Source organism: Jaculus jaculus, chromosome 4 (assembly GCF_020740685.1).
Source record: "Jaculus jaculus isolate mJacJac1 chromosome 4, mJacJac1.mat.Y.cur, whole genome shotgun sequence".
NCBI classification, from domain to species: domain Eukaryota; kingdom Metazoa; phylum Chordata; class Mammalia; order Rodentia; family Dipodidae; genus Jaculus; species Jaculus jaculus.
The window spans coordinates 80473081-80495932 of record NC_059105.1 but is presented as its reverse complement, the minus strand read 5'-3'; the positions used below and the strand labels follow the sequence as shown (position 1 = coordinate 80495932).

Sequence of the window (22852 nt, the reverse complement as noted above, 5' to 3'; positions counted from 1 at the left end):
TATGATCCAGCTATAGCACTCCTAGGCATATATCCTAAAGACCCAATTTATTACCTTAGAGATACTTGCTCAACCATGTTTATTGCCGCTCAATTCACAATAGCTGGGAAATGGAACCAGCCTAGATGTCCCTCAACTGATGAGTGGATAATGAAGATATAGCACATTTATACAATGGAGATCTACTCAGCATTAAAGAAAAATGAAGTTATGAAATTTGTAGGAAAATGGATGGATCTGGAAAGGATTATTCTAAGTGAGGTAACCCAGGCTCAGAAAGCCAAACATTACATGTTCTCTCTCATGTGGATGCTAGCTACAAATGATTGGACTTCTGAGTGAGCATGAAGAAAACTCAGTAGTAAAGGCAAGTAAGCTAGAAAACAGATATAAAGGGAAGAGAAAAGAAGGGAGGGAGGTACTTAATAGGGTGGTATTGTATATATGTAAGTAGAAGAACAGATTAATAGGGGTGAAAGGCCCAAGTGAGGTCAGGGGAAAAGACTGAGTAAAGGAAAGGTGGAGGGAGGGCTAATCAAAATCTAAGAGGATATAAATAAATCATATCAAAACCTACTTTTTTGGACAATGGAACACTCAGGAGCCATAGATTGTTGCTAGAAAATTTTCAGTGCCAGGGATGGGATACCTTCCAGTGAGTCATTGGCCAGGGAGGTCCCTGATGTCCCCAATACATTACAGGACATTGCCAAGGCCCTTGGTTTCCCACCAGGAATAGATGGTAAGACCCTATTGCTGAAGACTCTGCATACTTGGGCTGTAAGGCCACTGACAAATCCTGCTGGAACTGAGCTGATAACCTCCTCCATGTAGACCAGCTGACAGAAAGCTGGAAGAAGCCATTCTGCATGCAGTTCAATAGGAGAGAGAGAAATCACCAGTGAAGATACTCAACAGTGGACAATGCAAGCCTTATATTTGGCCAGGCAGACCAAATGAACCAATGGTTGCAACAGTGGCACATCTATCATGGTGGGAACCACCTGCCCTCCATGGGAGGGAATACATCCCTGATACTGAAAACTTAAAACAGAGGTAGTCATGAGCCCTAGGGGTATAATGTCTGCTGCTGTTTGGCTAAATGTATATACTATGCTCATCAAACTGCCCAGTAAGCACTTTTCTTAACGTTCATGCCCATATATTAATGCTACTCTCACTTTTGGTAGAGAACCTTCTCTTTTCAGGTGGCAGTAACATGTGGATGACTCAGAAGACATCGTGGTGCTGGAAAGAAGTGACACAACTGCAATATCTCTATCACACCTTCCAAGGCTCAGGGTCTTTTGCAGAAGTGGTGGCAGAAAGAATGTCAGAGTGAAAGGAAGGGTAAGACTCCTTATAATGTGCTCTTCCAGACACAAATGGCCTGGATATCCCATCCATGACCTCACAGTGCCTGACACTACCTACACAAGACCATCACAATGGGAGGAAAAGACCATGACATCAAAATAAAAGAGAGACTGATTAACAGGGGAGGGGATATGATGGAGAATGGAGTTTCAAAGGGGCAAGTGGGGGGCAAAAGGGCATTACCATGGGATACTGTTTACAATCATGGAAGTTGTTAATTTAAAAAAAAACATTTTTTAAAAATTTTTGTTGTACTGGGGATTGAACTTGGAGCCTTGCACATGCTAGGTAAGCACCCTTGCCACCAAACTATACTTCAAGCCCAGGTTTTCTTCATTATGTAATACTCATAGCAGAAAAAGCATATTCAATTTTCATATCAACACCAATATTTGGTTATTTCTGACAGTGATTAAAAATAAAACTCCTATATTATGTGCCTGTATTGTTTGGTGAGGCTGAAAATAATGAAATACCTGTTCTGTCTTCACACTTCATTTATCGGAAAAACTAGAATTGAGAGTAAGTAATATTCAAAACTATGGGAAGTATCATATAAATGTGCACAAAAGTATTTACAATATTTTAGTGTAAGTCAACCACTGTAATAATGGCTTCTTCAAAATTATTTTTACATTATATTACATTTGGATAGATACTTTATATTGAGAAAAGCAATATGAATAATATGCCAAAAGATATATTCGTGCTTGGGGGTATAACTCAATGGAAGGGCACAGGCCTAGCATGCACCAGGCATTGGATTCAATACTTAGGACCACAAAAAAAGAAAAGAGTTACTCAGTTTCTGATGAGGGTTGCACTGGATTAATGATGAGCTATCTTGCAGGTGGGGATCAATGTGTATAGCACTTGCCTAGCAAGTGCAAGGCCCTCAGTTCAGCAGCACTACAAAACAAAAAAACATAAGCAAAAAATATGACAGATTCTTGCTAACCTTGACAAAGTGTTTCCAAGTCAAATTGCCAGATGTTCACTGTTTTGTCCATTGAGCCAGTAGCAAGTAAAGGGGTACTAGGTGCAAAGGCACAAGTCGTGACATACCTAGTTAATAAAAACAATAATTACAGGGCTGGAGAGATGGCTTAGCAGTTAAGCGCTTGCCTATGAAGCCTAAGGACCCCAGTTCGAGGCTCGATTCCCCAGGACCCACGTTAGCCACATGCACAAGGGGGCGCACAGGGTTCGTTTGCAGTGGCTGGAGGCCAGGGCGCGCCCATTCTCTTTCTCTCTCTATCTGCCTCTTTCTATCTATGCCTGTCGCTCTCAAATAAAAATAAACAAAAAATAAAAAAAAAAATGACTACATATCTTCTGGCTATTTTTAATAATATTAAAAACACAGGGGCTGGAGAGATGGCTTAGCAGTTGAAGCGCTTGCCTGTGAAGCCTAAGAACCCCGGTTCGAGGCTCGGTTCCCCAGGTCCCACGTTAGCCAGATGCACAAGGGGGCGCACGCATCTGGAGTTCATTTGCAGAGGCTGGAAGCCCTGGCGCGCCCATTCTCTCTCTCTCCCTCTATCTGTCTTTCTCTCTGTGTCTGTCTCTCTCAAATAAATAAAAATTTAAAAAAAAAAAAAAAAAAAAAACACAATGATGCTGGGCGTGGTGGTGCATGCCTTTAATCCCAGCACTTGGGAGGCAGAGGTAGGAGGATCGCCATGAGTTCGAGGTCAGCCTGAGACTCCATAGTGAATTCCAGGTCAGCTGGGCTAGAGTGAGACCCTACCTCAAAAAAAAAAAAAAAAAAAAAACACAATGAAGTAAAGTTCAGACCTTGTATGCTGAGTCAGCACATGAAGAACATTATGAGTATTCTGAAAAACAAAAACAAAAAACACACCTTTGTATTTAAACAGGTAAAAAGCTGCTGACAAAGATTCACTTACATGGTTTATATGCTACATGCATTCTACTACATATTGTTAGTAACTAACCTGTGACTACAGCAACCCCTCAGCATTTGCCAAGGAATCCATGTGTCTATTAAATGAAATAACTTATATTTTCTGTTGTGGCACATGACTTGTAAGCATTTAAGGTTCAGGAAATAGAAATTAGTCACTTTCAGTGCACTTAGGTAGACCAGTCAACCTATAGGTATATTTAACTAGGACTTAAAAGATATTGTACAAAGATATTATAATGTTATAAGTTTTTATGAATATAAAACTCTAATAGAAATTGAAGATAGGGCTTGAGAGATGTCTTAGAGGTTAATGTGCTTGCCTATGAAGCCTAAGGACTCAGGTTCAATTCCCCAGTACCCACATAAAACCAGATGCACATGGTGGCACATGCATGTGTCTGGAGTTCATTAGCAGTGGCACGAGGCCCTAGCAGACCCTCTCTCTTAAAAGTATTTTAAGCATGTGCGATGTTACACACATGCACTATTGTATATTTAGCATCACATGTTCTTCCCCCCACTGGTAGGCTCTTTCCGAATCTGTGCTCTCCTCCCTAACCCACCAACCAAAGAAGTTCCTCCATATAAATGTAGACCTAACCAATAAAGATCATCCCAACTTGATGCCTAATGTACATCTCCAAGATTATAAGAAAAACTAATCCAAGTCACTATACAGAATACGTGCTCAGGACCCCTTCTAACTCAGGAGTGTTTCTGCTTTATTTTCCTAAAATAATCTTTCTTATTTTTCCTTCTGTGTGTCTGCACTTGGCAATTCCTTACAAGTCATAAAACAACGTGCTCGAGAGCCACTGGTTCAGGGCATTAAAGTGATTATTGAGCCTTCTAACCCATAATCTACATCCATAGCCCAGAGGAGCCCTATTGTTCTGAAAACCAGTAGCATGCAGAAGTTTGTTTGCAGTGGCTGGAGGCTCTGGTGTGCACATTCTCCCTATTTGCCTTTTCCTCCCTCTCTCCCTCTCTCTCTCCATCTCTCTCAAATAAAAAAATGTTTTTTAAAGAATTGAGGGGCTGGAGAGATGGCTTAGCAGTTAAGGTGCTTGCCTGTAAAGTCTAGATCCCATTTAAGCCAGACGCACAAAGGTGAGGCAAGCATAAGGTTACACATGCCCACTAGGTGGCGCAAGTGTCTGGAATTTGATTGCAGTTGTTGAGTCCCTGGTGCCTCAATTCTCTCTGTACCTTTCTTTCTCTCTAAAAATAAAATCAAAAATAAAATAAAAGAATTCAGGATAAATATTAAGGATTTATTTTATCTAATTTGAGTGTCCATTCCCATTTCTGGCCAGAAATCTCAGTGACTTTAACCTGTGTGTGGAGAACAAGTCACTAGTTTGACACACTCCCTTGATGATTCACATCTCCGCTAACTTGCCGGGCAGCTACTGCCCGGACTCAACACTGACTTTCCCTTGAAGAACATTTTCTTTGTGAAAATTTTTTGGCAGGGCTGCATATGGCCCAGACTGGCCTTGGTATTTTCATCAACTATATCTTTTACATATAAAATGTTGATTTTTTTTTCTTCATATTCAGTCAACTTGGTGCTTACCCATATGGATCTGCCTTAACCTCTCATTTTCCCCAGTCTCCAATAATATGCTTTCTTATACTTGTCTGTAAATTGTCCTGTACTCAAAGAAATGCCGTAGGATATTTTTGCCATTACAGAATGCTTACAAAAAGTCTAATTACTGATTTAAAGTGAATTTTTGAATACTGGTGCTCTTTAAATTTATATTTTCTATGATCAGATTTTAAAATTTGTCCATCTTAAAAATATTGAAATATTTCATGGTTTTCCCAGATCTAATATATTACTGTTTTAGCATTTGTATGAAACTCTACATTAGATTCTAGAGCATAATAAATAGAAATATGTAATATGTATGGGTATATGTACATGTATATACACATACATATATAGAGAGAGAGACAGACAGACATATGTACATATATCATGGCTAAACTTGAAATTCAGGTATCTAATAGACAATTTAGATAGGTTACACATAAGACTGAAATACTTACAGTATCATATATGATGACAGACTTATCCACTGATCTTTAAAAGAAAAAGGAAATAATGAGTAAAACGCTCTATAAAAATAAGGCCCAATATTTACATCATCAGTATTTCTAAATCATGTTTTAGTAACTTTGTTTTAGGGAAAGCTCAAATATTTACATAAAGGAGTTAGAATGAATCAATTATCTGGTATAATTCAGTCAGGAACAAGAATCATAATACAGAAAAAAATTATAATACTATAACAAAGTACATAATCAAAAACAAGAGGTAAGAATACTTGTTTCTTGGCCCCCACCCTACACCTTGGAAGCAATCTTTCTGCCACTGATACACATTGCAAAGTTGGCTAAACAAGTGTTACTACTCTTTATTTAACCTAGTATTTGTATTATTAAAAGACAGTCAATTACAGTCCGATCATAGGAGTCACATCTATTAGAAAGCTAAAAATTCCTTGTTCTATGGGCTAGAATCAATGTTGGTAATAAGTACTGACTTCAACTGGGTCATAGGCTGGGGAATGGCTTAGTAGTTAAGGTGCTTGCCTGTGAAGCATAAGGATCCATGTTTGACTCCCCAGATTTCACATAAGTCAGACATACAAGGTAACACATGCACACAAGGTGGCATACACATCTGAAGTTCAACTGCAGTGGCTGGAGGCCCTAGCACACACATATATATTCCCCCCCCCCCTCTCACACACACACACACACACAGTCTCTGTCTCATAAAAAAAATCTCAGTCATAAATTCAAGCCATGATTATACTTTGAAAGTAAAAAATCTAAATGCAGTAAAATAGGGAGCACTTAGTATATTCTGGATGTGAAAAATCAAAAAGAAATAATAATATGACTGACTATGTCTACAGTAGACATAACTTACAGATACTGTAATTTAGTCATAAATTTCTCATTAGAGGTTGTTTCTGGAATATCTCAAATTCTTAGAAAAGTTCTAGTACTTTTGAGCATCTTTTTAATAAAGTAATACTAGGGAGTGACCTCAGTGACACAGCAGACAGGACATCACAATGCTCCTCCCTCACAACAGTCAGTGCAAACTAATGTCCACACATCAATGAACAGAAATACTTCCCTTCACAAGAGAAATGGAAGCCCATAGGCTTTGCAAGCAAACACCTTTCACCACTGAGCAATCTTCCCAGTCCCTAATCATTATTTTTAAAGATTTTTGAAGATAAATGGAAAATTGGTCAACTGAAACTAATAATATATTTGTTTTTTAAATATGTGAACTGGTAATTGGGAGATATGGTTTTGTTAACTAACCTACAGCCCATTTTGTCTAAGCCTGGCGCTTGTAAAGGAGTCACAGCAAAAGCTGCATCTGAAGCTGACAGAGCCCAACAATGCTAAGTTTACACAGAAAATGATCCCATGACAGTGTCTCAAATATGATCATGGGTGTCAAAGAAACAACAAGAAATCCCACTTCCTGAAGCTACCAGAAGATGTGACCTAACAACTCCTTCGTTGGTCACTCGAGAAGCAGGATCACTAGTGCTTGTCAGCACTGCATGGGAAGATGGCAATTATGTGACACTGCAGACTATAAAGCAACTTTGGGAAAGATGATCTTGAATCATCTTCCGCTAGTTATTACTGAGTAAAGAGGATTAAGGGCTAGAGAAGTTGGCTTAGCAGTTAAGGCATTTGCCTGCAAAGTCTAATGACCCAGGTTCAATTCCCAATACCTATGTAAGCCAGATGCACAAAGGGGTGTATACATCTGGAGTTGGTTTGTAGTGGCTAGAGGCCCTAAAGCACCCATTCTCTTTGTCTTTCTATCTGCCTCTTTCTCCTGTCTCTCAAAATAAATAAATAAATAAATAGAAATTTATAAAGAGGTTCATATTTAAAACCACTCCTGACTCATAACCTTAGAGCTCCCATCATCTACCAGCACAGTGAAATGCAAATGTATGCCTTGTTGGGGAGAGAAGGACAAGTACTTTCCATCTCTCCCAGAGGATGATTCTTGGCCTCTGTGCTCCTCTCCAACTTGGCAGAACAGGAACAGCCGATGACTAGAGTTTGGGAAAAGACACTGGGCCAGGTGCTTTTTCTAGTTCTCCAATCTGTCCAGTCACAGTAAGTACAAGGACCCACACTGCCCAAAAGGAGATAACAGATTGGAAGCCATATTATCTCTATTTTACCTGTCTCATGTTTCTTTCTATTGCTTTTCAACTCAAGAAGAATAGAAGGTATGTTTTTTTAACTCAGAACTTTTAACAACTGTCAGCATTTGGTGCATGCCTTTAATCCCAGCACTTGTGAGGCAGAGGTAGGAGGTTCACTGTGAGTTCAAGGCCACCCTGAGACTACATAGTGAATTCCAGGTCAGCCAGGCTATGACACCCTGCCTTGGGGGACAAAAAAAAAAAGGTTTTAGGCTAGACAGATTGCTCAGCAGTTAAGGTACTTGCCTGCAGAACACAACCACCCAGGTTTGATTCTTCAATACCCATGTAAAGCCAGATTCACAAAGGAGTGCATGCATCCAGAGTTAGTTTGCAGCAGCTAGAGGCCCTGGCACACCCATTCTTTCTTCTCTCTCTCTCTGTATTCTCTTCTTGCAAATAAATATTTTTTTAAAAAAAATGGTTTCAGGCTGGAGAAATGATTTAAATGGTTAAGGTGTTTGCCTGTGAAGCCTAAGGACCCTGGTTTGATTCCCTAGGACCCACAAAAGCCAGATGCACAAGGAAGCACATGCATCTGGAGTTTGTTTGCAGTGGCTGGAGGCACTGGCACACCCATTCTCTCTGCCTCTTCCTCTCTATCTCAAATAAATAAAATATTTTTAAAAAATGGTTTCCAAGGAATCCTAACTACTAAGACTTTATGGAAAGATCAACCTCTATTTAATTATAAAGATGAGCCATTTGTGTTCAACAGAAGCTTATACATATAAGGCTCCTTATATCTGGCTGGATCAAGAGAACAGGATAGGGAAGAAAAGGCAAGTCTGCCAAGGAACTAGAAGAAAGTTACTATGGGAAAGCATCAGAGAAAGATAAAGGGAGGGGCTGAGAAGATGGCTCAGCGGGTAAAGTGCTTGATGTGCAATCATGCACAGCAGCGTTCAGATCCCCAGCACACACGTCACTGCTAGGCAGGCGCAGCTGCCTGCTCGTACTCGCAATGCTCAGTTAGAAGACAGGCAGAAAGAGACAGGGAGGAAAAACGTGAGAAGCTAAAAGAATTACTAGCATGGTTGGGCATGGTGACTCACACCTCTAATACCAGCTACTTGGAAGACAAAGGCAGGAGGATCACCATGAGTACAATGCCAGCCTGGTGTACCAGTAAGCTCTAGGCCAGCCAAGGTTACACAGTGAAATCCTGCTTCCAAAAAGAAAAGTAAATTTGGTAAACTAAATAAACTCACATGTAGACATATTAGAGTGGATATACAGAAAACACATACTAAAAATTTTATGAACATTAACAGAAAAAAACTACAACTCATATTCAGGTAATAAATTATATGAAACTTAACTTCTGTATAGCAGTACACCAAAATATTATGTTCTGCCCAATTATGTTTGTTGCAACAAAGCAATGTTGGTTTAATATTAGGATTACAGTGCAACAGACTATGATTATCTCAAAAGATGCACCAAAAAAAACCCTACAGCTAAAGTATAACACAAGTAAGTTCAACTTCACTATTTTAGAAGAAATACAAATTAAAAATATAGTAACCCTATACCACTAAATGACTAAAATTGAAAAGACCCACACTACCAAGTATAAGTTAGGATTAAAAAACAAGCAACAGGGCTGGAGAGATGGCTTAGCAGTTAAGCGCTTGCCTGTGAAGCCTAAGGACCCCGGTTCGAGGCTCGGTTCCCCAGGTCCCACGTTAGCCAGATGCACAAGGGGGCGCACGCGTCTGGAGTTCGTTTGCAGAGGCTGGAAGCCCTGGCGCACCCATTCTCTCTCTCCCTCTATCTGTCTTTCTCTCTGTGTCTGTCGCTCTCAAATAAATAAATAAACAATTTAAAAAAAAAAAAACAACAAGCAACATTTCTTTAGGTGTGTAAATGGTTTATTTAAACTAAATAGGGACTAGAGGGATGGCTTAACAGTTAAGGCATTTGCCTGCAAAGCCAAAGGACTGAGGTTCGATTCCCCAGGACCCACGTTAGCCAGATGCACAGAGGGGTGAACACGTCTGGAGTTCATTTGCAGTGGCTGTAAGCCCTAGCGTACCCATTCTCTCACTCTCTTTCCCTACTTCTCTGTCAAACAAATTTTAAAAAATATTTTTTAAACTAAATAGCTTACCCTGATACAAGCATCTGCCCATCACAAGAAAAAGCACAAGCCAGAACAGGGGCAGAGTGCCCACCCAATGTACTTTTATATTTTAATTCGAAGCCTGCAATTAAGAAGGTGAGAATTAGCCAGTTGACCATGATTATCATTTATTTTCAGGTAAACACTATTTCATTCATTTACTTAACAATAAAGACACACAATATATAAAATGCAATCTATCCAGATCAGTAAATAAATATAATGCAGGATTATTAAATGGCTTTAAAGCTCAATAGCTCAGTAGGAAAACATCACCCTATCATACGCATATAACTAAAATTTATCACTTTACACCAGAACTTTGGTATAGACAGGCAGAAGAAATCTCTTGGATTGATCTGAAAATAAAGAAACTCTCATGCTCCCCAGCATACACTGAAAGAATGACTACACAGAACCCAATAGTTAGTCTCTATTGTCAATTCCCGAGGATTTAGAATCACCATGAAAACACATCTTTGGGAATATCTGTGAAAGATTTTCCAGATTAGGTTAACTGCGGTGGGAGGACACCCTAACTACGGGCAGCACTATCCCATGGGCTTGAGTCCTGGACTGAATAAAAAGGAAAAAGGAAGTTGAGCACCAGCGTTCATCACCCTCTGCGTCCTTCCTGTGACTGCATGTGATCAGCTCTACTTCAAGCTCCTGTTGCTATCCCTGGGTTGCTATCCCATGATGGACAGTAACCCTGGATGGTAAGCCAAAATAACCTTTCCTTCCTTACGTTGCCTCTTGTCAGGTATTTGGCCGCAACAAAAATAACTAATGTATAACTTAACAGACAACAAATAATGAGCTCTTTTCTACATTCTAGTACAATTATGAGTGACCAAAATTGTAATTTATGATTTATCAAAAGCTTCATAAGTAACAAATGATAAAATTATATTTTTAGGCATCTGAATCAAAGTGGCCAAATGACCAAAAGTTCCCATTAAAATAATGAAGGAATTAATAAAGACATAAATGGACATGGATGAAGAGCCTGGGAAGGAGACATCAGCAAATCAGAAACTGAAACCAACTATGGGAAGTCAAAGAAAAGTTTAACTGATGAGGCCATATACAGAACAGCCCAGAGATCAACAGGAAGGACTATAGCAAAAAGAAAATCACTCCATATTTGGAAAACCCTCAAGGCAATCCTATCAATGGCCCGGGAAGGAAAACAAAGATTAGAAACAGAACAATTAACTCAAAGTTTGCATAGGGAACATTCACTGTCCACCTCAATCCCTCTCTGATCCTACCCCACAGCATGCCACACAAAAGCCAGATGCTCAACCCCAGACAAAGGCCCTGCAAGACAGACAATGGCTACATGGGTCTTTATTAGCCCTCCACCCTCTTTGCCTTCAACCCCTTCCCCATAAAAGCTACTATGCACCTAACAGCCCATGGAAGAGAACTTCTGAACATCTTACTGTATAATTTTTTTCTGTGTAATTCCTAAATGTAATAGATACTAAGGATCACTAGGCATTTGAAAAGGGGAAAAATATGAGAAAGAAAGGTCAAGGTAAGAGAAAAAGTAATTATGAGATAAACTCAAAAGAAGGTTTAAAAAAAAGATGTTTTAAAAATGAGTTAAATGTGGGTAAAGAATAACAGAAGATCAAGTCAAGAGGTTCACCATTCAACGGATGAGTTACAAGAGACAGCAAAGACTCACAATCACTAGAGAAATAGCAATACTGTGTTCAGAGCAACATAAGCTTCTCTAGTGAAAAAGGATCACTTGAGGCAAAAGGACAATGCATATGACAGACACATACTACTAAAAACCAACAACTGCAATACATTTTAAATATAAATAATATTTACAAAAAGTGTGAAAACCACTAAGAGCTGAAAACAAATCATGCACAAAGGAATGACTGGAATTAATATGTGGTAGAGGCAGGGGTGAGTGCAGAATCAGAGTGGGCATAGAGTTTCAAAGCCTATGCATATATTACTTCCAGTGAAATTTTGCTTGTTTTTGCTTACATTTGTTTACATACATTTGTTACATTATTACATTCTACACAGGAACCCACACTAGCCACGAACTTACTGTGCAGCTGAAGCTAGTGTTGAACCCTTGATCTTCTCACCTCTCCCAGTCACTAATCCGCCTGTCATAATAAAGTTTCTTAAAACAGATTTTTTACAATCACTTTCAACTATGCAGAATACCTTAAGTAAAAAAGATTAGACACAGATTTTCTACATATCACAAATAATTTTAGAAAAGTACCATACCTAAGACATGGGTAAAAGAAACGACCCAAATTTTGATCTGGCAATCCTGACCACATGAAGCCAATCGATAAAACTGAAGGCCTTGCTCTCCGTCTAAAATAGTAAAGTTGTTCAAAAAATAAATACAAACAACAGAAAAGCACAATTAAACTAAACAATTTTTACTAAAATCTGTTAAGGTACATTTAAGTCATATAAACAACATTCATCAGCTTACACCACTTCTTTTTTAAAAAAATATTTTATTTATTTGAGAGAGAGACAGACAGAAAGAACAACAAAGAATAAGCCTCTAGCCACTGCAAATGGAACTTCAGACACATGTGCCACCTTGTGCATCAGGCTTACCTAGGTATTCAGGAATTGAGCCTGGGTCCTTAAGACTTCGCAGGCAAGCACCTTAACAGCTAAGCCATTTCTCCAGCCCAACTTAGACTATTTCTAATAAATCCGGTTAAAGAATTTCTTCTAAACAAGATACTATGCAAGATTATAACTCCAGTCCTGAAACTGCTACAATAAAAGTCCTTAAGACTGTAGCTCAAGGCTGCACCAACCAACACCAAATTATGAAAGTAGAGCATCTTCTAAATGAATTTCAGGGGATACAAAACAATCATTAATGACAAACATGAGAAAAGTAGTCATTGTAAGAACAATCATCACCAACTTACCTCTCTTCTGAAATATCAAATTATTAAAAACCTGCTTTTTAATGAACATGGAATAGTGTGAATGTTTTCCACTTCACTTGATTAAGAGAAAGGCCAGAATTACATAAATGCAAAATAAGGTCAATTCAGCCTAGTTGGGGAAAAAAATATTACCCAGTTTAGGGAAATAATTGGATAAAGTTGGCATCTGAAAGGCACTAAGAGCATTTCAGTAAGCCATTATATATCTATTAGATTACATCCTAAACACTTTACTCAGGAAAAAACTACTTTGGCTGCGCTAGCCCAACTTTGGTTTGATTATTTGAAAACTGGAAAGATAGTTTTCTTCTCAAACACAAATGTGATTTTTTTTTTTATTATTTGAGCAAGATGGTACAAGGCAGAACAATAAATATGTTGTAAGTACTGATATATATAGACAAATTAAATAATAACAAGTAGAAATTACATATTTTGGGACTTAGGAGATGGCTCAATAAAATGCTTGCCACACAATTATGAGGACCTGAATTCAGGCCCCTAGCACCTACAAAAAAAAAGCCAAATTCAGTGTTGCATGTAATTCCAACTCCAGGGAGGTAGAGACAGGGGATCTCTAGGACTTGATAGCCAACTAGTCTAGGGAAGTCAGTGAGTTTCAGGTTCAGGAGACACCCTCTCAAAAAATAAGGCAGAGAAGTACTGAGGCCTGAAGATACCTGACACTGACCTCTAGCCTCCATACATACACAGGCACCCACATACACATGTGCCCACACACACATACATGCATATACACAGAACATAAAAGATTACATATTTTATCTGTTATGTACAGTAGTTTCTATAAATTTCCATATTAATCACCTTGAAGTATCTATCAACTTGTTTCAAGGAACTAACATGTATGGTTGGTATCTATCTCAACAAAAGGATAAAGAAAGTTCACAGTGAAATGATGCTGAGAGAAATGTATCCTGTGAATATTCTCTAAACGCTAGGTGGGGCAGGAATGTGGATATCACCTCAGAATGTCCATAATGTTTACTGAAGCTTTCCTGACCCCATAAACGACCAAGCTATCAATAATTTTACCCCAACATTACCTAATGCAATGAATGATATTTTCATAACATTCCATATGAAAAATGAAACATAAATTCCTCCACATTTATATATCAATGATTCAATGAGTGTCTACAAGATATGACGGTACCACAGAAATAGAAAACATGGTTCCTGTCTGCTGTAAGTCATTCTTCTTGGAATAAATCAGCAGAAAACAATCTATTAAAAAAATGAAATGCTCAATTAAATTAAGTAATTTAATGAAAAGAATGGGTTCATGAAAATGAAATATATTGATCTATTACATAATGAAAGGTTTTTTAAAAAACAAACAATGGGCTGGAGAGATGCCTTAGCCATTCAGGCACTTGCCTGCAAAGCCTAACAACCTTGGTTTGATTCCCCAGTACCCATGTAAAGCCAAATGCAGTGGTATATACATCTGGAGCTCATTTGCAGAACCTGGAGGCCCTGGTGCACCCAACCCCCACTTCTCTCTCTCTTCTTATAAATTCATATTTTTTTAAAAGTTAAAAAACAAAATATTTCAGCCAATCAGTGAAAGGAATTTCACTTATCAATCTACACTTAAAAGCATGCCTGTATCAGGGTGAAAGACCACAGGTTAGACCCTTGGAATGAATCCTGGAAATGACAAAAAAAATCAAAGGCCAGGATGGAAAGAGAGTGTGTGAGGTCAAGAATCACTTGAGATTAAAAACACAACATGTAAGGTACTTACAGACTTCAGTTTTAGGATTTGGGATTTGATCTTACCTTGACTGTACTTAAGCTATTGACAGTTTTGAAATAGGGGAAGATCAAAGTTATCCTGTCCATTTTCTGGGTCAGTGCTATCGAGTAATATAGTAATTAGCTATATATAAATACTGAACTCCTGAAATGTAGCTACACCAAATTAAAATACATTATAGGGCTGGAGAGATGGACCCTGGTTTGATTCCCCAGTATCCAGGTAAAGCCAGATACACAAGGTGGTGATGCATCTGGAGTTCGTTCATTCCTTGTAGTGGCTAGCATGCCCATTATTTCTCTACCTGCCTCTTTCTCTCTCTCTCAAATAAATAAGCTAAATTAAATACATTTTAATAGACATACCAGATTTCAAACCGTTGTAAAAAAGGCATATTTGTTCATTTCTTCTATTACTCAAATAGCACTATAGATATAATATGTACAATTTATGCATCTATTGAAAAATTTAATTTTGCTATGTGGCTCTAATACTGCCATAAGTAACACTAATCTGGTGACAAGACAAGGGGGGCAAAGAGGTAAATTTACACAAAAACACAAACTGCAACAATTACAAGGAGGCCTTTTCCAATTCAATGTAGCTGCTTGAATCCAGGCATTTACTATAGTCAGCAGTTTCATTGTGTTGTTTTGTTGTTGGTTTTTTTAAACTAGCTGGGCATGGTGACTCACACCTTTAATCCTACAATTTAAGAGACAGAGGCAGAGATACAGGCAGAGGCAGAGGCAGAGGCAGGAGGATCACCATGAGTTTGAGGCCACCCTAAGAGTACATATTGAATTCCAGGTCAGCCTGGGCTAGAGTGAGATGCTACCTTGAAAAACAAACAAACAAACAAACAAACAAAAAAGCTAATTGTGAAATAAAGCATGTCTTTAGTTTTTGGAAGGTAAATTAGTGAAAAGAAAATGTAAGCTTCAATTTCCAACTTTTAAACTTCACAGTTCTGTTTGAATTTTAATAGACTATTTAAAAAATCATACTAAATATATTCAGTGAAGGCTGCTAAATTTCCATATTCAAAGAATCTGCATCTATTTTACCAAGTTGAATTATCCTGTACATATATGTAAAAAGGTAGTTTTCTCATATGCTTCTTCATGATTTCATTTTGATCTAAAGACAGAAAAAAGATGATTCCTTAGAAGGAATAAAGAGAGGACCTTGATTTACCAACAATGAAACTGAAATGAACTTTCATTTCAGTTTGTTCATAAACAAATTACAGCAGGAAATTCTAGTACTTCAGAGGATAAAATAACAAACCAGAAACTGGCTGTGAAGAAAAGTCACAGCAGGTGATCCCAAGGTCGTGTGCTTTTTCACTATGCAGACATCTCATTTTATCATCCCACACTGTTAAATCTCCACATGAGGAGCCAGTGACAAAGAGGTTTCCACTAGGAGAAAAAGCACAGGCCACCAAGGAGCCGTCCTTAACACTACCACACCTAGAACAAAAACAAAAAGGGAAGATTTTTAGTTTCACAGAATCTATTGGTTTAATTACAATCTATTGTTATTATGTTAATATTAATACTATGTCACTATAATTATATTAATAGCAACCTAATACAGTTTTGGTTTGTTTTCAAAGAAAAAGAATAGGGCTGGAGAGATGGCTTAGCGATTAAGGCACTTGGCTGTGAAGCCTAAGGACCAAGTTTGATTCCCTAATACCCATGTAAACTAGATGTACAAGGTGGTGCATGTGTTTGGTTGCAGTGACTAGAGGCCCTGGAACATCCACTCCTCTTCTCTCTCTTCCTCTTCCTCTCTCAAATAAATATTAAAAAATAAAAAAAGAAGGATAAACAGCTGTCACAGAACTAGAAAGGGCAACTGATGCCTACACAAAGGAAGCATCATGGAGCTGGAGAAATGGCCTATTGGTTAAGATGCTTGCCTAAAAAGCCTAAGGACCCAGGTTCAATTCTCCAGTACCCACGTAGTCAGCTGCACAAAGTGGAGCATGTGTCTGGAGTTTGTTTGTAGTGCTTTGAGGCCATGGCATCCCCATTCTCTCTGTCTCAAATAAATAAAATATCAAAAAAAGAAATGAAGCATCATGTGTTACAGTGATACACTCTAAAATAAAGGGAAGATGCACATACTTAGATCATAGGGATCTGAGAAAATCCACATAGCTTCTTACTTTTCCATATGGTTGGTCAGTTAAAACACATTAAAATCTAAAAACTTTAGGAGCAACAACAAACAATAATAATTGCCATACCTTAAATATATCAAGTTTTTCACTTCTATTTATCTGTGTTCATGTGTGTGATGATTTCTGTCTTTAGCACAACTTTCTTGGTTTATGTAATCAATACTACACTAATTGTTGGGTTCATGCCAGTTTATTTTTCCTAGTCAAAAATAGAGTGGAGTGTTCTCTCTTCCCAAGTCCGTTATAGCTTGTTCACAGCATTTTTTTTCTCAAAAAGCATTTATAGTTGAAGATGCGATGAAAGGTCTTACTGTTGCATCTGGGTGATTTTAATACAGAAGTTTAATGTGCTCTTGACTGAAATAAAATGATTTTTTGCTAAAATATGATTCATTGAAATGTTTTCATTAAAGCATGATTCATTCAAAATCATTTTAGTGGCAAAGCCTGCTGGCCCAGGTTCAACTCCCCAACACCCACATAACACCAGATACAAAAAGGTGGCACAAGCATCTGGTGTGTGTTTGTAGTGACAAGAGACCCTGATACACACACATTCCCACGAAAGCACACACACAGCAAATATTTTGCTTTCTAATCACCTTCCCTGCTGTTTTCTGTTTGTTTTTTTTTGGTTTTTTTGGTCTGTCTGGTTTTGTTTTGGCACACCTTGCTAACAGGACTCAAGCCAGGAAGGACTTAGCCACGCCTACCTATGTAACTTGTACGACTGCGTGTTCCACAAAACCACAGATCCGTCGGCTGCCCCGGAAGCCAAGTACGTGGAGTCTGGGGAAAACCGACAGACCCGCACGGGGCTGCCGCCGGGCTGCTCCATCACGGCCAAGGCCTGCCCGCTGGGGGCGCTCCACAGGACCGTGGTCCCGTCCGTGGAACACGAGGCCAGCACATGTCCTGACGGGGAGAAGCAGCAGCAATGGACGGCGTAGGTGTGAAGCTTCAGCGGCGAGGGCGGCAGCTCAGCGAAGTCACTCAGGGAGTACAGGCGAACAGTTTTGTCCAGGGAGCAGGTAGCCAGGAGGGTAGAGGAGAAGGCACAGCAGTTGACATCATCACTGTGATCAGCTATTGTGTGAATGAGTTCCACCATGTTCTTTACAAAACGGCCGGTAATTTCTGAACAGGTAAAAAATTGTCTGTCAGTGTAGGAATCACTACAGTGCCAAAATCGACATAAAATTTTCAGAGTCCTGGTCTTAACATCTTCATAAAGTGGTTTCCATGAGCTAAAATGCTCTGCTCTCTGCTCTTACAACCTTATTCTTCTTTCAGTCCCTAATTCCAGTGTCTCTCCTCAAAGAAGGGAAATCCTAGTTAAAGTGGCTTTTGAGGGGGGTGGGGGTTGGGAGCAGGGTCTAGTTTCAAACTGGATTCTCCTGCCTCAGCCTCTGGAATGCTGGGATTATAGGTGCAGGCCACTAGAACCTTCTGTCAAAACAGCCACTTTCTAGGCCAGCCCAGCCCAGCAACCCATTTCAAGTTTCAGTGCAGCGATTACCACCCTCAGACATCTGAAATTCTTTGTGCCCCTCCACGAGAAGGTGAATCCCAAAGGAGTGGGTACTTCATCTGCCTTGTTCATCCTGTATCTTCAGCATGTAAAATAGTGTCAGATACTTAATCTGAAAATCTAATTCTCCAAATGGATTTGAGTTCACCTTTAAATATTATTTAAGGACTATAACACAGAATTGTTAGAAAATAAAGTTACCAAAACCTACAAGTAATAATATAGCAGTGGGAAAATGGCACAATAAAACATAATAATGGTGGCTTGTAATCCCAGCACTGGGGAGGGAGAGGCAGCAAAATCAGGAGTTCAAGATCATTCTCAGTTACTGAGTTCAGACCAACCCCAACAACATAAGACCTTACCTCAAGGTTTAGTGATTAAGGTGTTTGCCTGTGAAGGCTAAGGACCCAGGTTCAATTCCTCCATACCCAAGTAAGGCATATGTGGTGATGCATGTTTCTGAGGTTCATTTGCAGTGGCTGGAGGCCTTGGCATGCCCATTCTATCTGTCTCTTCCTCTCCCTTTCTCATTCCCTCTCTCTTAAATAAATAAATATTTTAAAATAAGTAAAGGACATCCATTATTTTCAAAAAATAACAAAAAATACTAGTAGTGACAGCAGTCAGCTTTGACATGTGTAAAATTCACAATCAGTTGTCTTTACCTAATTTATGAAAAGCTCTTTCCAAAAAAGAAAAAAAAAAGCAACATTCCTCATCTTTATCTTACTCCCAAAATTCAGTAACTACTTTTTGTGTCTTGTTTTTTCAAACACAGCCTTTAAAAACTCTCAGGAAATTTTCTGGCGGCTTAATTTCTGGCCTGTGTTATTGCACTGGAAACAAGCAAGCTCAGGTGGTGGTTTCTGGAGCCCTTCCAAGTCCCCAAAGTGCAATGCACACCGGTGATTTTCCAGACTGAAGGCCCAGCCTGGCCGCCCCTGGGCAACGCCGCCCGCAGGGAGCCGGCAGGAAAAGCGCGCTCGTTCGGGCCGGGCCGGGCCGGGCCCGGGCAGCGCGGTGGGCAGCTCGCACCCAAGGGGCGGGGCGGGTCCACGTGCACACCCTGGTCTAACCCAAACCCACCGCAGATGCACCCCTCAACAACCCGCCACTTACGTCGCGGGCACGTCGGCACTCAGAACTGACCGCGGGACGCTGCCAGGAAAGGATCCCGGAACCCCCCGGGCTCGAAAGCCACGGAGCGGGTAGCTCAGCGCCCGCCACCGGCTAGGCTGCTGGCCGGCAGGCAACGCCTCGCCCACCTCGCCGGCAACGCGCCGGAGCCGCCCTCAGGTGCGCGGGCCGCGGGCCACGTGACGCACAGGTGCGGCGGGCGGGGTGAGCGCGCGGAAAGCCGGGCGGCCCCGCCCCGCCCTCGGGCCAGCCTGAGCCTACGCGCATGCGCGCCCTCTCCCTGCCGGCAAGGGCGGGTCCTAATTTCTGTTTCTGCTGCTGATTGACGTGAGGCCTGAGGACCTTAAGATGCAGTGCATTCTTTTTGTCTTGTTTGTTATTTTCTCAGTTGAGTAAACTAAAGTCCCATAGTCTAAAAGATGCCTGAAAGGCCCTTGTAGATATTGTTGCACCAAAATACATTTCCAGCTAAAGTTTTTATGTCTTTTTATTTGGAAGCAGAGAGAGTATGGGCTTGCCAGGTCCACTGCAAATGAACTCCAGATGTAGGTATCATTTTGTGCATCTGGCTTTAAGTAGATACTGGGGAATCGAACCAAGCAAGCACCTTTAACCGTTGAACCATCTCCCCAGGCTCCAGTTTAAATTTTAAAAAAATTTCTGCTTTCTGGGCTGGAGAGATGGCTTAGCGGTTAAGTGCTTGCCTGTGAAGCCTAAGGACCCCGGTTCGAGGCTCAGTTCCCCAGGTCCCACGCTAGCCAGATGCACAAGGGGGCGCACGCATCTGGAGTTCGTTTGCAGAGGCTGGAAGCCCTGGCGCGCCAATTCTCTCTCTCTCTCCCTCTATCTGTCCTTCTCTCTGTGTCTGTTGCTCTCAAATAAATAAATAAATAAATAATTTCTGCTTTCTCCAGCTTCTCAAAGGTCAAATTTTCTGATGGTATGTTCTGTTTATGCTGTCTCTCCGCAGCCCTGACATGCTGTCCCCTCATGGTCTTCGTGTTCAGCTTTACCAAAGCTCGCTTCCCGGGAAGACTGTGAGCCGAGGCTCCACTGTCTCAGGACCACGTGGGCTATCCTTGTGTTGCCGGAACCCAGTGTGCATTTCTTCAGCTTCTGTGAGAGGGTTTGGTTGGCTCAAAGGTGAACTGTGGTATGTGTGTGTAACTCTCTACACAGTGGCTCTGCTGATAGGTATGTTTTGAGATGAAAGGTATCCACAAAGAAGTTTCTAAGCTTGTTACCACTTAACTAAACTAAATGCACTTAACTAAATATGCCACTTAGTGGATTGCATTCAAATTTAACCCACTGCAACTTCAGAGGTGTTTTAAATGTGGAAACATTGAAAACATCATCCGCATGGAACTAGTCATATACTTGAAGAGAAATAACCGAAAAATGCTGATGTTCAAAGATGAAATTGAAAACGTAGGAAATTACTTGTAATTTTAATAAAAAGGAAAGGGGAGCTCAACTCCATGATTTTGTTAAGCTTTTGTGATTTCTAAGTTGATTCATAATTGAGACTTTGAACAACTAATCACACTCCAGAGTCCTGCCAAGCAGTATGTTCTATTTATTTACTCATTCATTTTATTTATTTATTTAGTATTGTTGTGCAGAATTTATTGAATACTTGCCATGTCCCAGGTCCTATGTCCTGTATATTCACTGTTGTCCCATCAATTGTCCAACAAAACCATGAAGACAGAACAATGGGCTGGATTCTCTACATTTTATTTATTTATTTATTTTAAGAGTAACAGAGAGAGAAAGAGGCAGAGAGAGAGAGAATGGGCACATCAGGGCCTCCAGCCACTGCAAACGAACTCGAGCTGCATGTGCCACCTTGTGCATCTAGCTTACATGGGTACAGGGGAATCAAACTTTGAAACGGGGTCTCTAGACTTCATAGACAAGTGCTTAACCACTAAGCCATCTCTCCAGCCCCTCTACTTTTTTATAACTTTTTTTATTGACAACTTCTATAATTATAGACAATAAACCATGATAATCCTTTCCTTTTCACAAATCCACTCTCCATCATATCCCCTCCTCCTCTCAATTAGTCTGTCTTTTATTTTTATGTCATTATCTTTTTCTCCTTTTGTAAGGGTCTTATGTAGGTAGTGCTATGCACTGCAAGGTCATGGATATCTAGGCCTTTTTGTATATGGAAGATTGCATTGCATTGTAAGCAGTCCTACCCATCCTTTGGCTCTTGCATTCTTCTGCCACCTCTTCTGCAATGGACCCTAAGCTTTGGAAGGTATGATAGGGATGTTTCACTGTTGAACACTGCTCTGTCACTTCTGAGCACTATCGTGCCTTTTGGGTCATCCCAATGTTCACTGCCATCTGAAAAGTGACAGGCCAGCTTAGACTAGAAAAACAAAACAAAAAAAAAAAAAAAGATCTTGGACTATGGGGCTGTTTGAACATCATTGGAACTGATAAAAAACTATGGGGACTTTTAAAGTTGGGCTGAATTCACTGTATTTTACATCATGGATGGTTATCAGTTTATAGGTGCCAGGTGCAGAATGTGGTGGTTTGATTCAGGTGCCCCCATAAACTTAGGTGTTCTGAATGCTAGATGCCCAGCTGATGGAGATTTGGGAATTAACATATCCTGGAGGGAGTGTATTGTTGGAGGCAAGCTTATAGGTATTATAGCCAGTGTCCCCTTGCCAGTGTTTGGTACACTCTCCTGTTACTGTTGTCCACCTGGTGTTGGCCAGGGGGTGATGTCCACCCTCTGCTCGTGCCATCATGGAGCTTCCCCCTTGAGCCCATAAGCCAAAACAAGCCTCTTTTTTTTTCCCACAAGCTGCTTTTGGTTAGGTGATTTCTACCAGCAGTGCCAACCTGACTGGAACATCCTATAACCTACTGTTTACACTTAAACAAGGACTGAGGAGATAGCTCAGTTGACAAAGTGCTTGCCTGAGGACTTGAGTTTGAACCCCAGTACCCACATAGAAATGCAAGGCCTGGGCTAGGGCTGAAGGGGTTGCTCAGTGGTTAAAGATACTTCGTGGCCAAGCCTGCTAGCCCAGGTTTGATTCCCCAGCACTCAAGTAAAAGCCAGATGCAAAATGGTACATGTATCTGTTATCACAATGTGTTTTAAGACCCTCTCTCAAAGAAGGTGGAGACCACATACCTTAAAGTCATGCATGGCCACACACATACACACACTTACAATAAATCAATAATCTGCCTAATGGTGAGTCCTATGGCATATGTTTGTCATCCCAATACTGGGCAGACAGAGACAGGGTACCTGAGACTCACTGCAGGCCAATGGGAGACCCTGTCTCAAGAAGGAGGTATATTGTATTGCTCAGGCTGACACTGAAGTTCTTCCTGGTCTAGGTATATGCACCTACAAACACATGAACATACTCACACACTAAGAAAGACAAACATGGCCTAGAAAGATAGCTTAACAGTTTAAGGCACATGCCTACAAAACCAAATGACTCATGTTCAATTCCCCAGATTCCATGTAAGCCAGATGCACAAGATGATGCAT

At 40.2% G+C, this 22852-nt stretch overlaps 1 protein-coding gene across 3 annotated transcripts in view; it reads right to left on the bottom strand.

Annotated features, from left to right (window-relative positions):
* Wdsub1 (WD repeat, sterile alpha motif and U-box domain containing 1) overlaps positions 1-19445 on the bottom strand; it is a 46285-nt gene extending 26840 nt beyond the window's left edge. The window contains exons 1-8 of one of the 3 annotated variants that reach the window (XM_004651867.2): positions 19294-19445; positions 17354-17777; positions 15737-15921; positions 11969-12061; positions 9689-9782; positions 5366-5399; positions 3175-3215; positions 2336-2442 (exon numbers count right to left, since the gene is read on the bottom strand). In XM_004651867.2, the coding sequence (XP_004651924.1) occupies positions 2336-2442; positions 3175-3215; positions 5366-5399; positions 9689-9782; positions 11969-12061; positions 15737-15921; positions 17354-17751 (952 nt within the window). In that variant the 5' untranslated portion in view covers positions 17752-17777; positions 19294-19445. Of the gene's footprint in view, positions 1-2335; positions 2443-3174; positions 3216-5365; positions 5400-9688; positions 9783-11968; positions 12062-15736; positions 15922-17353; positions 17778-19293 lie in introns of those variants that run through there. The other 2 variants (XM_012947369.2, XM_045148433.1) reach the window with 2 other exon arrangements.
* Positions 19446-22852: the final 3407 nt, after the last annotated feature.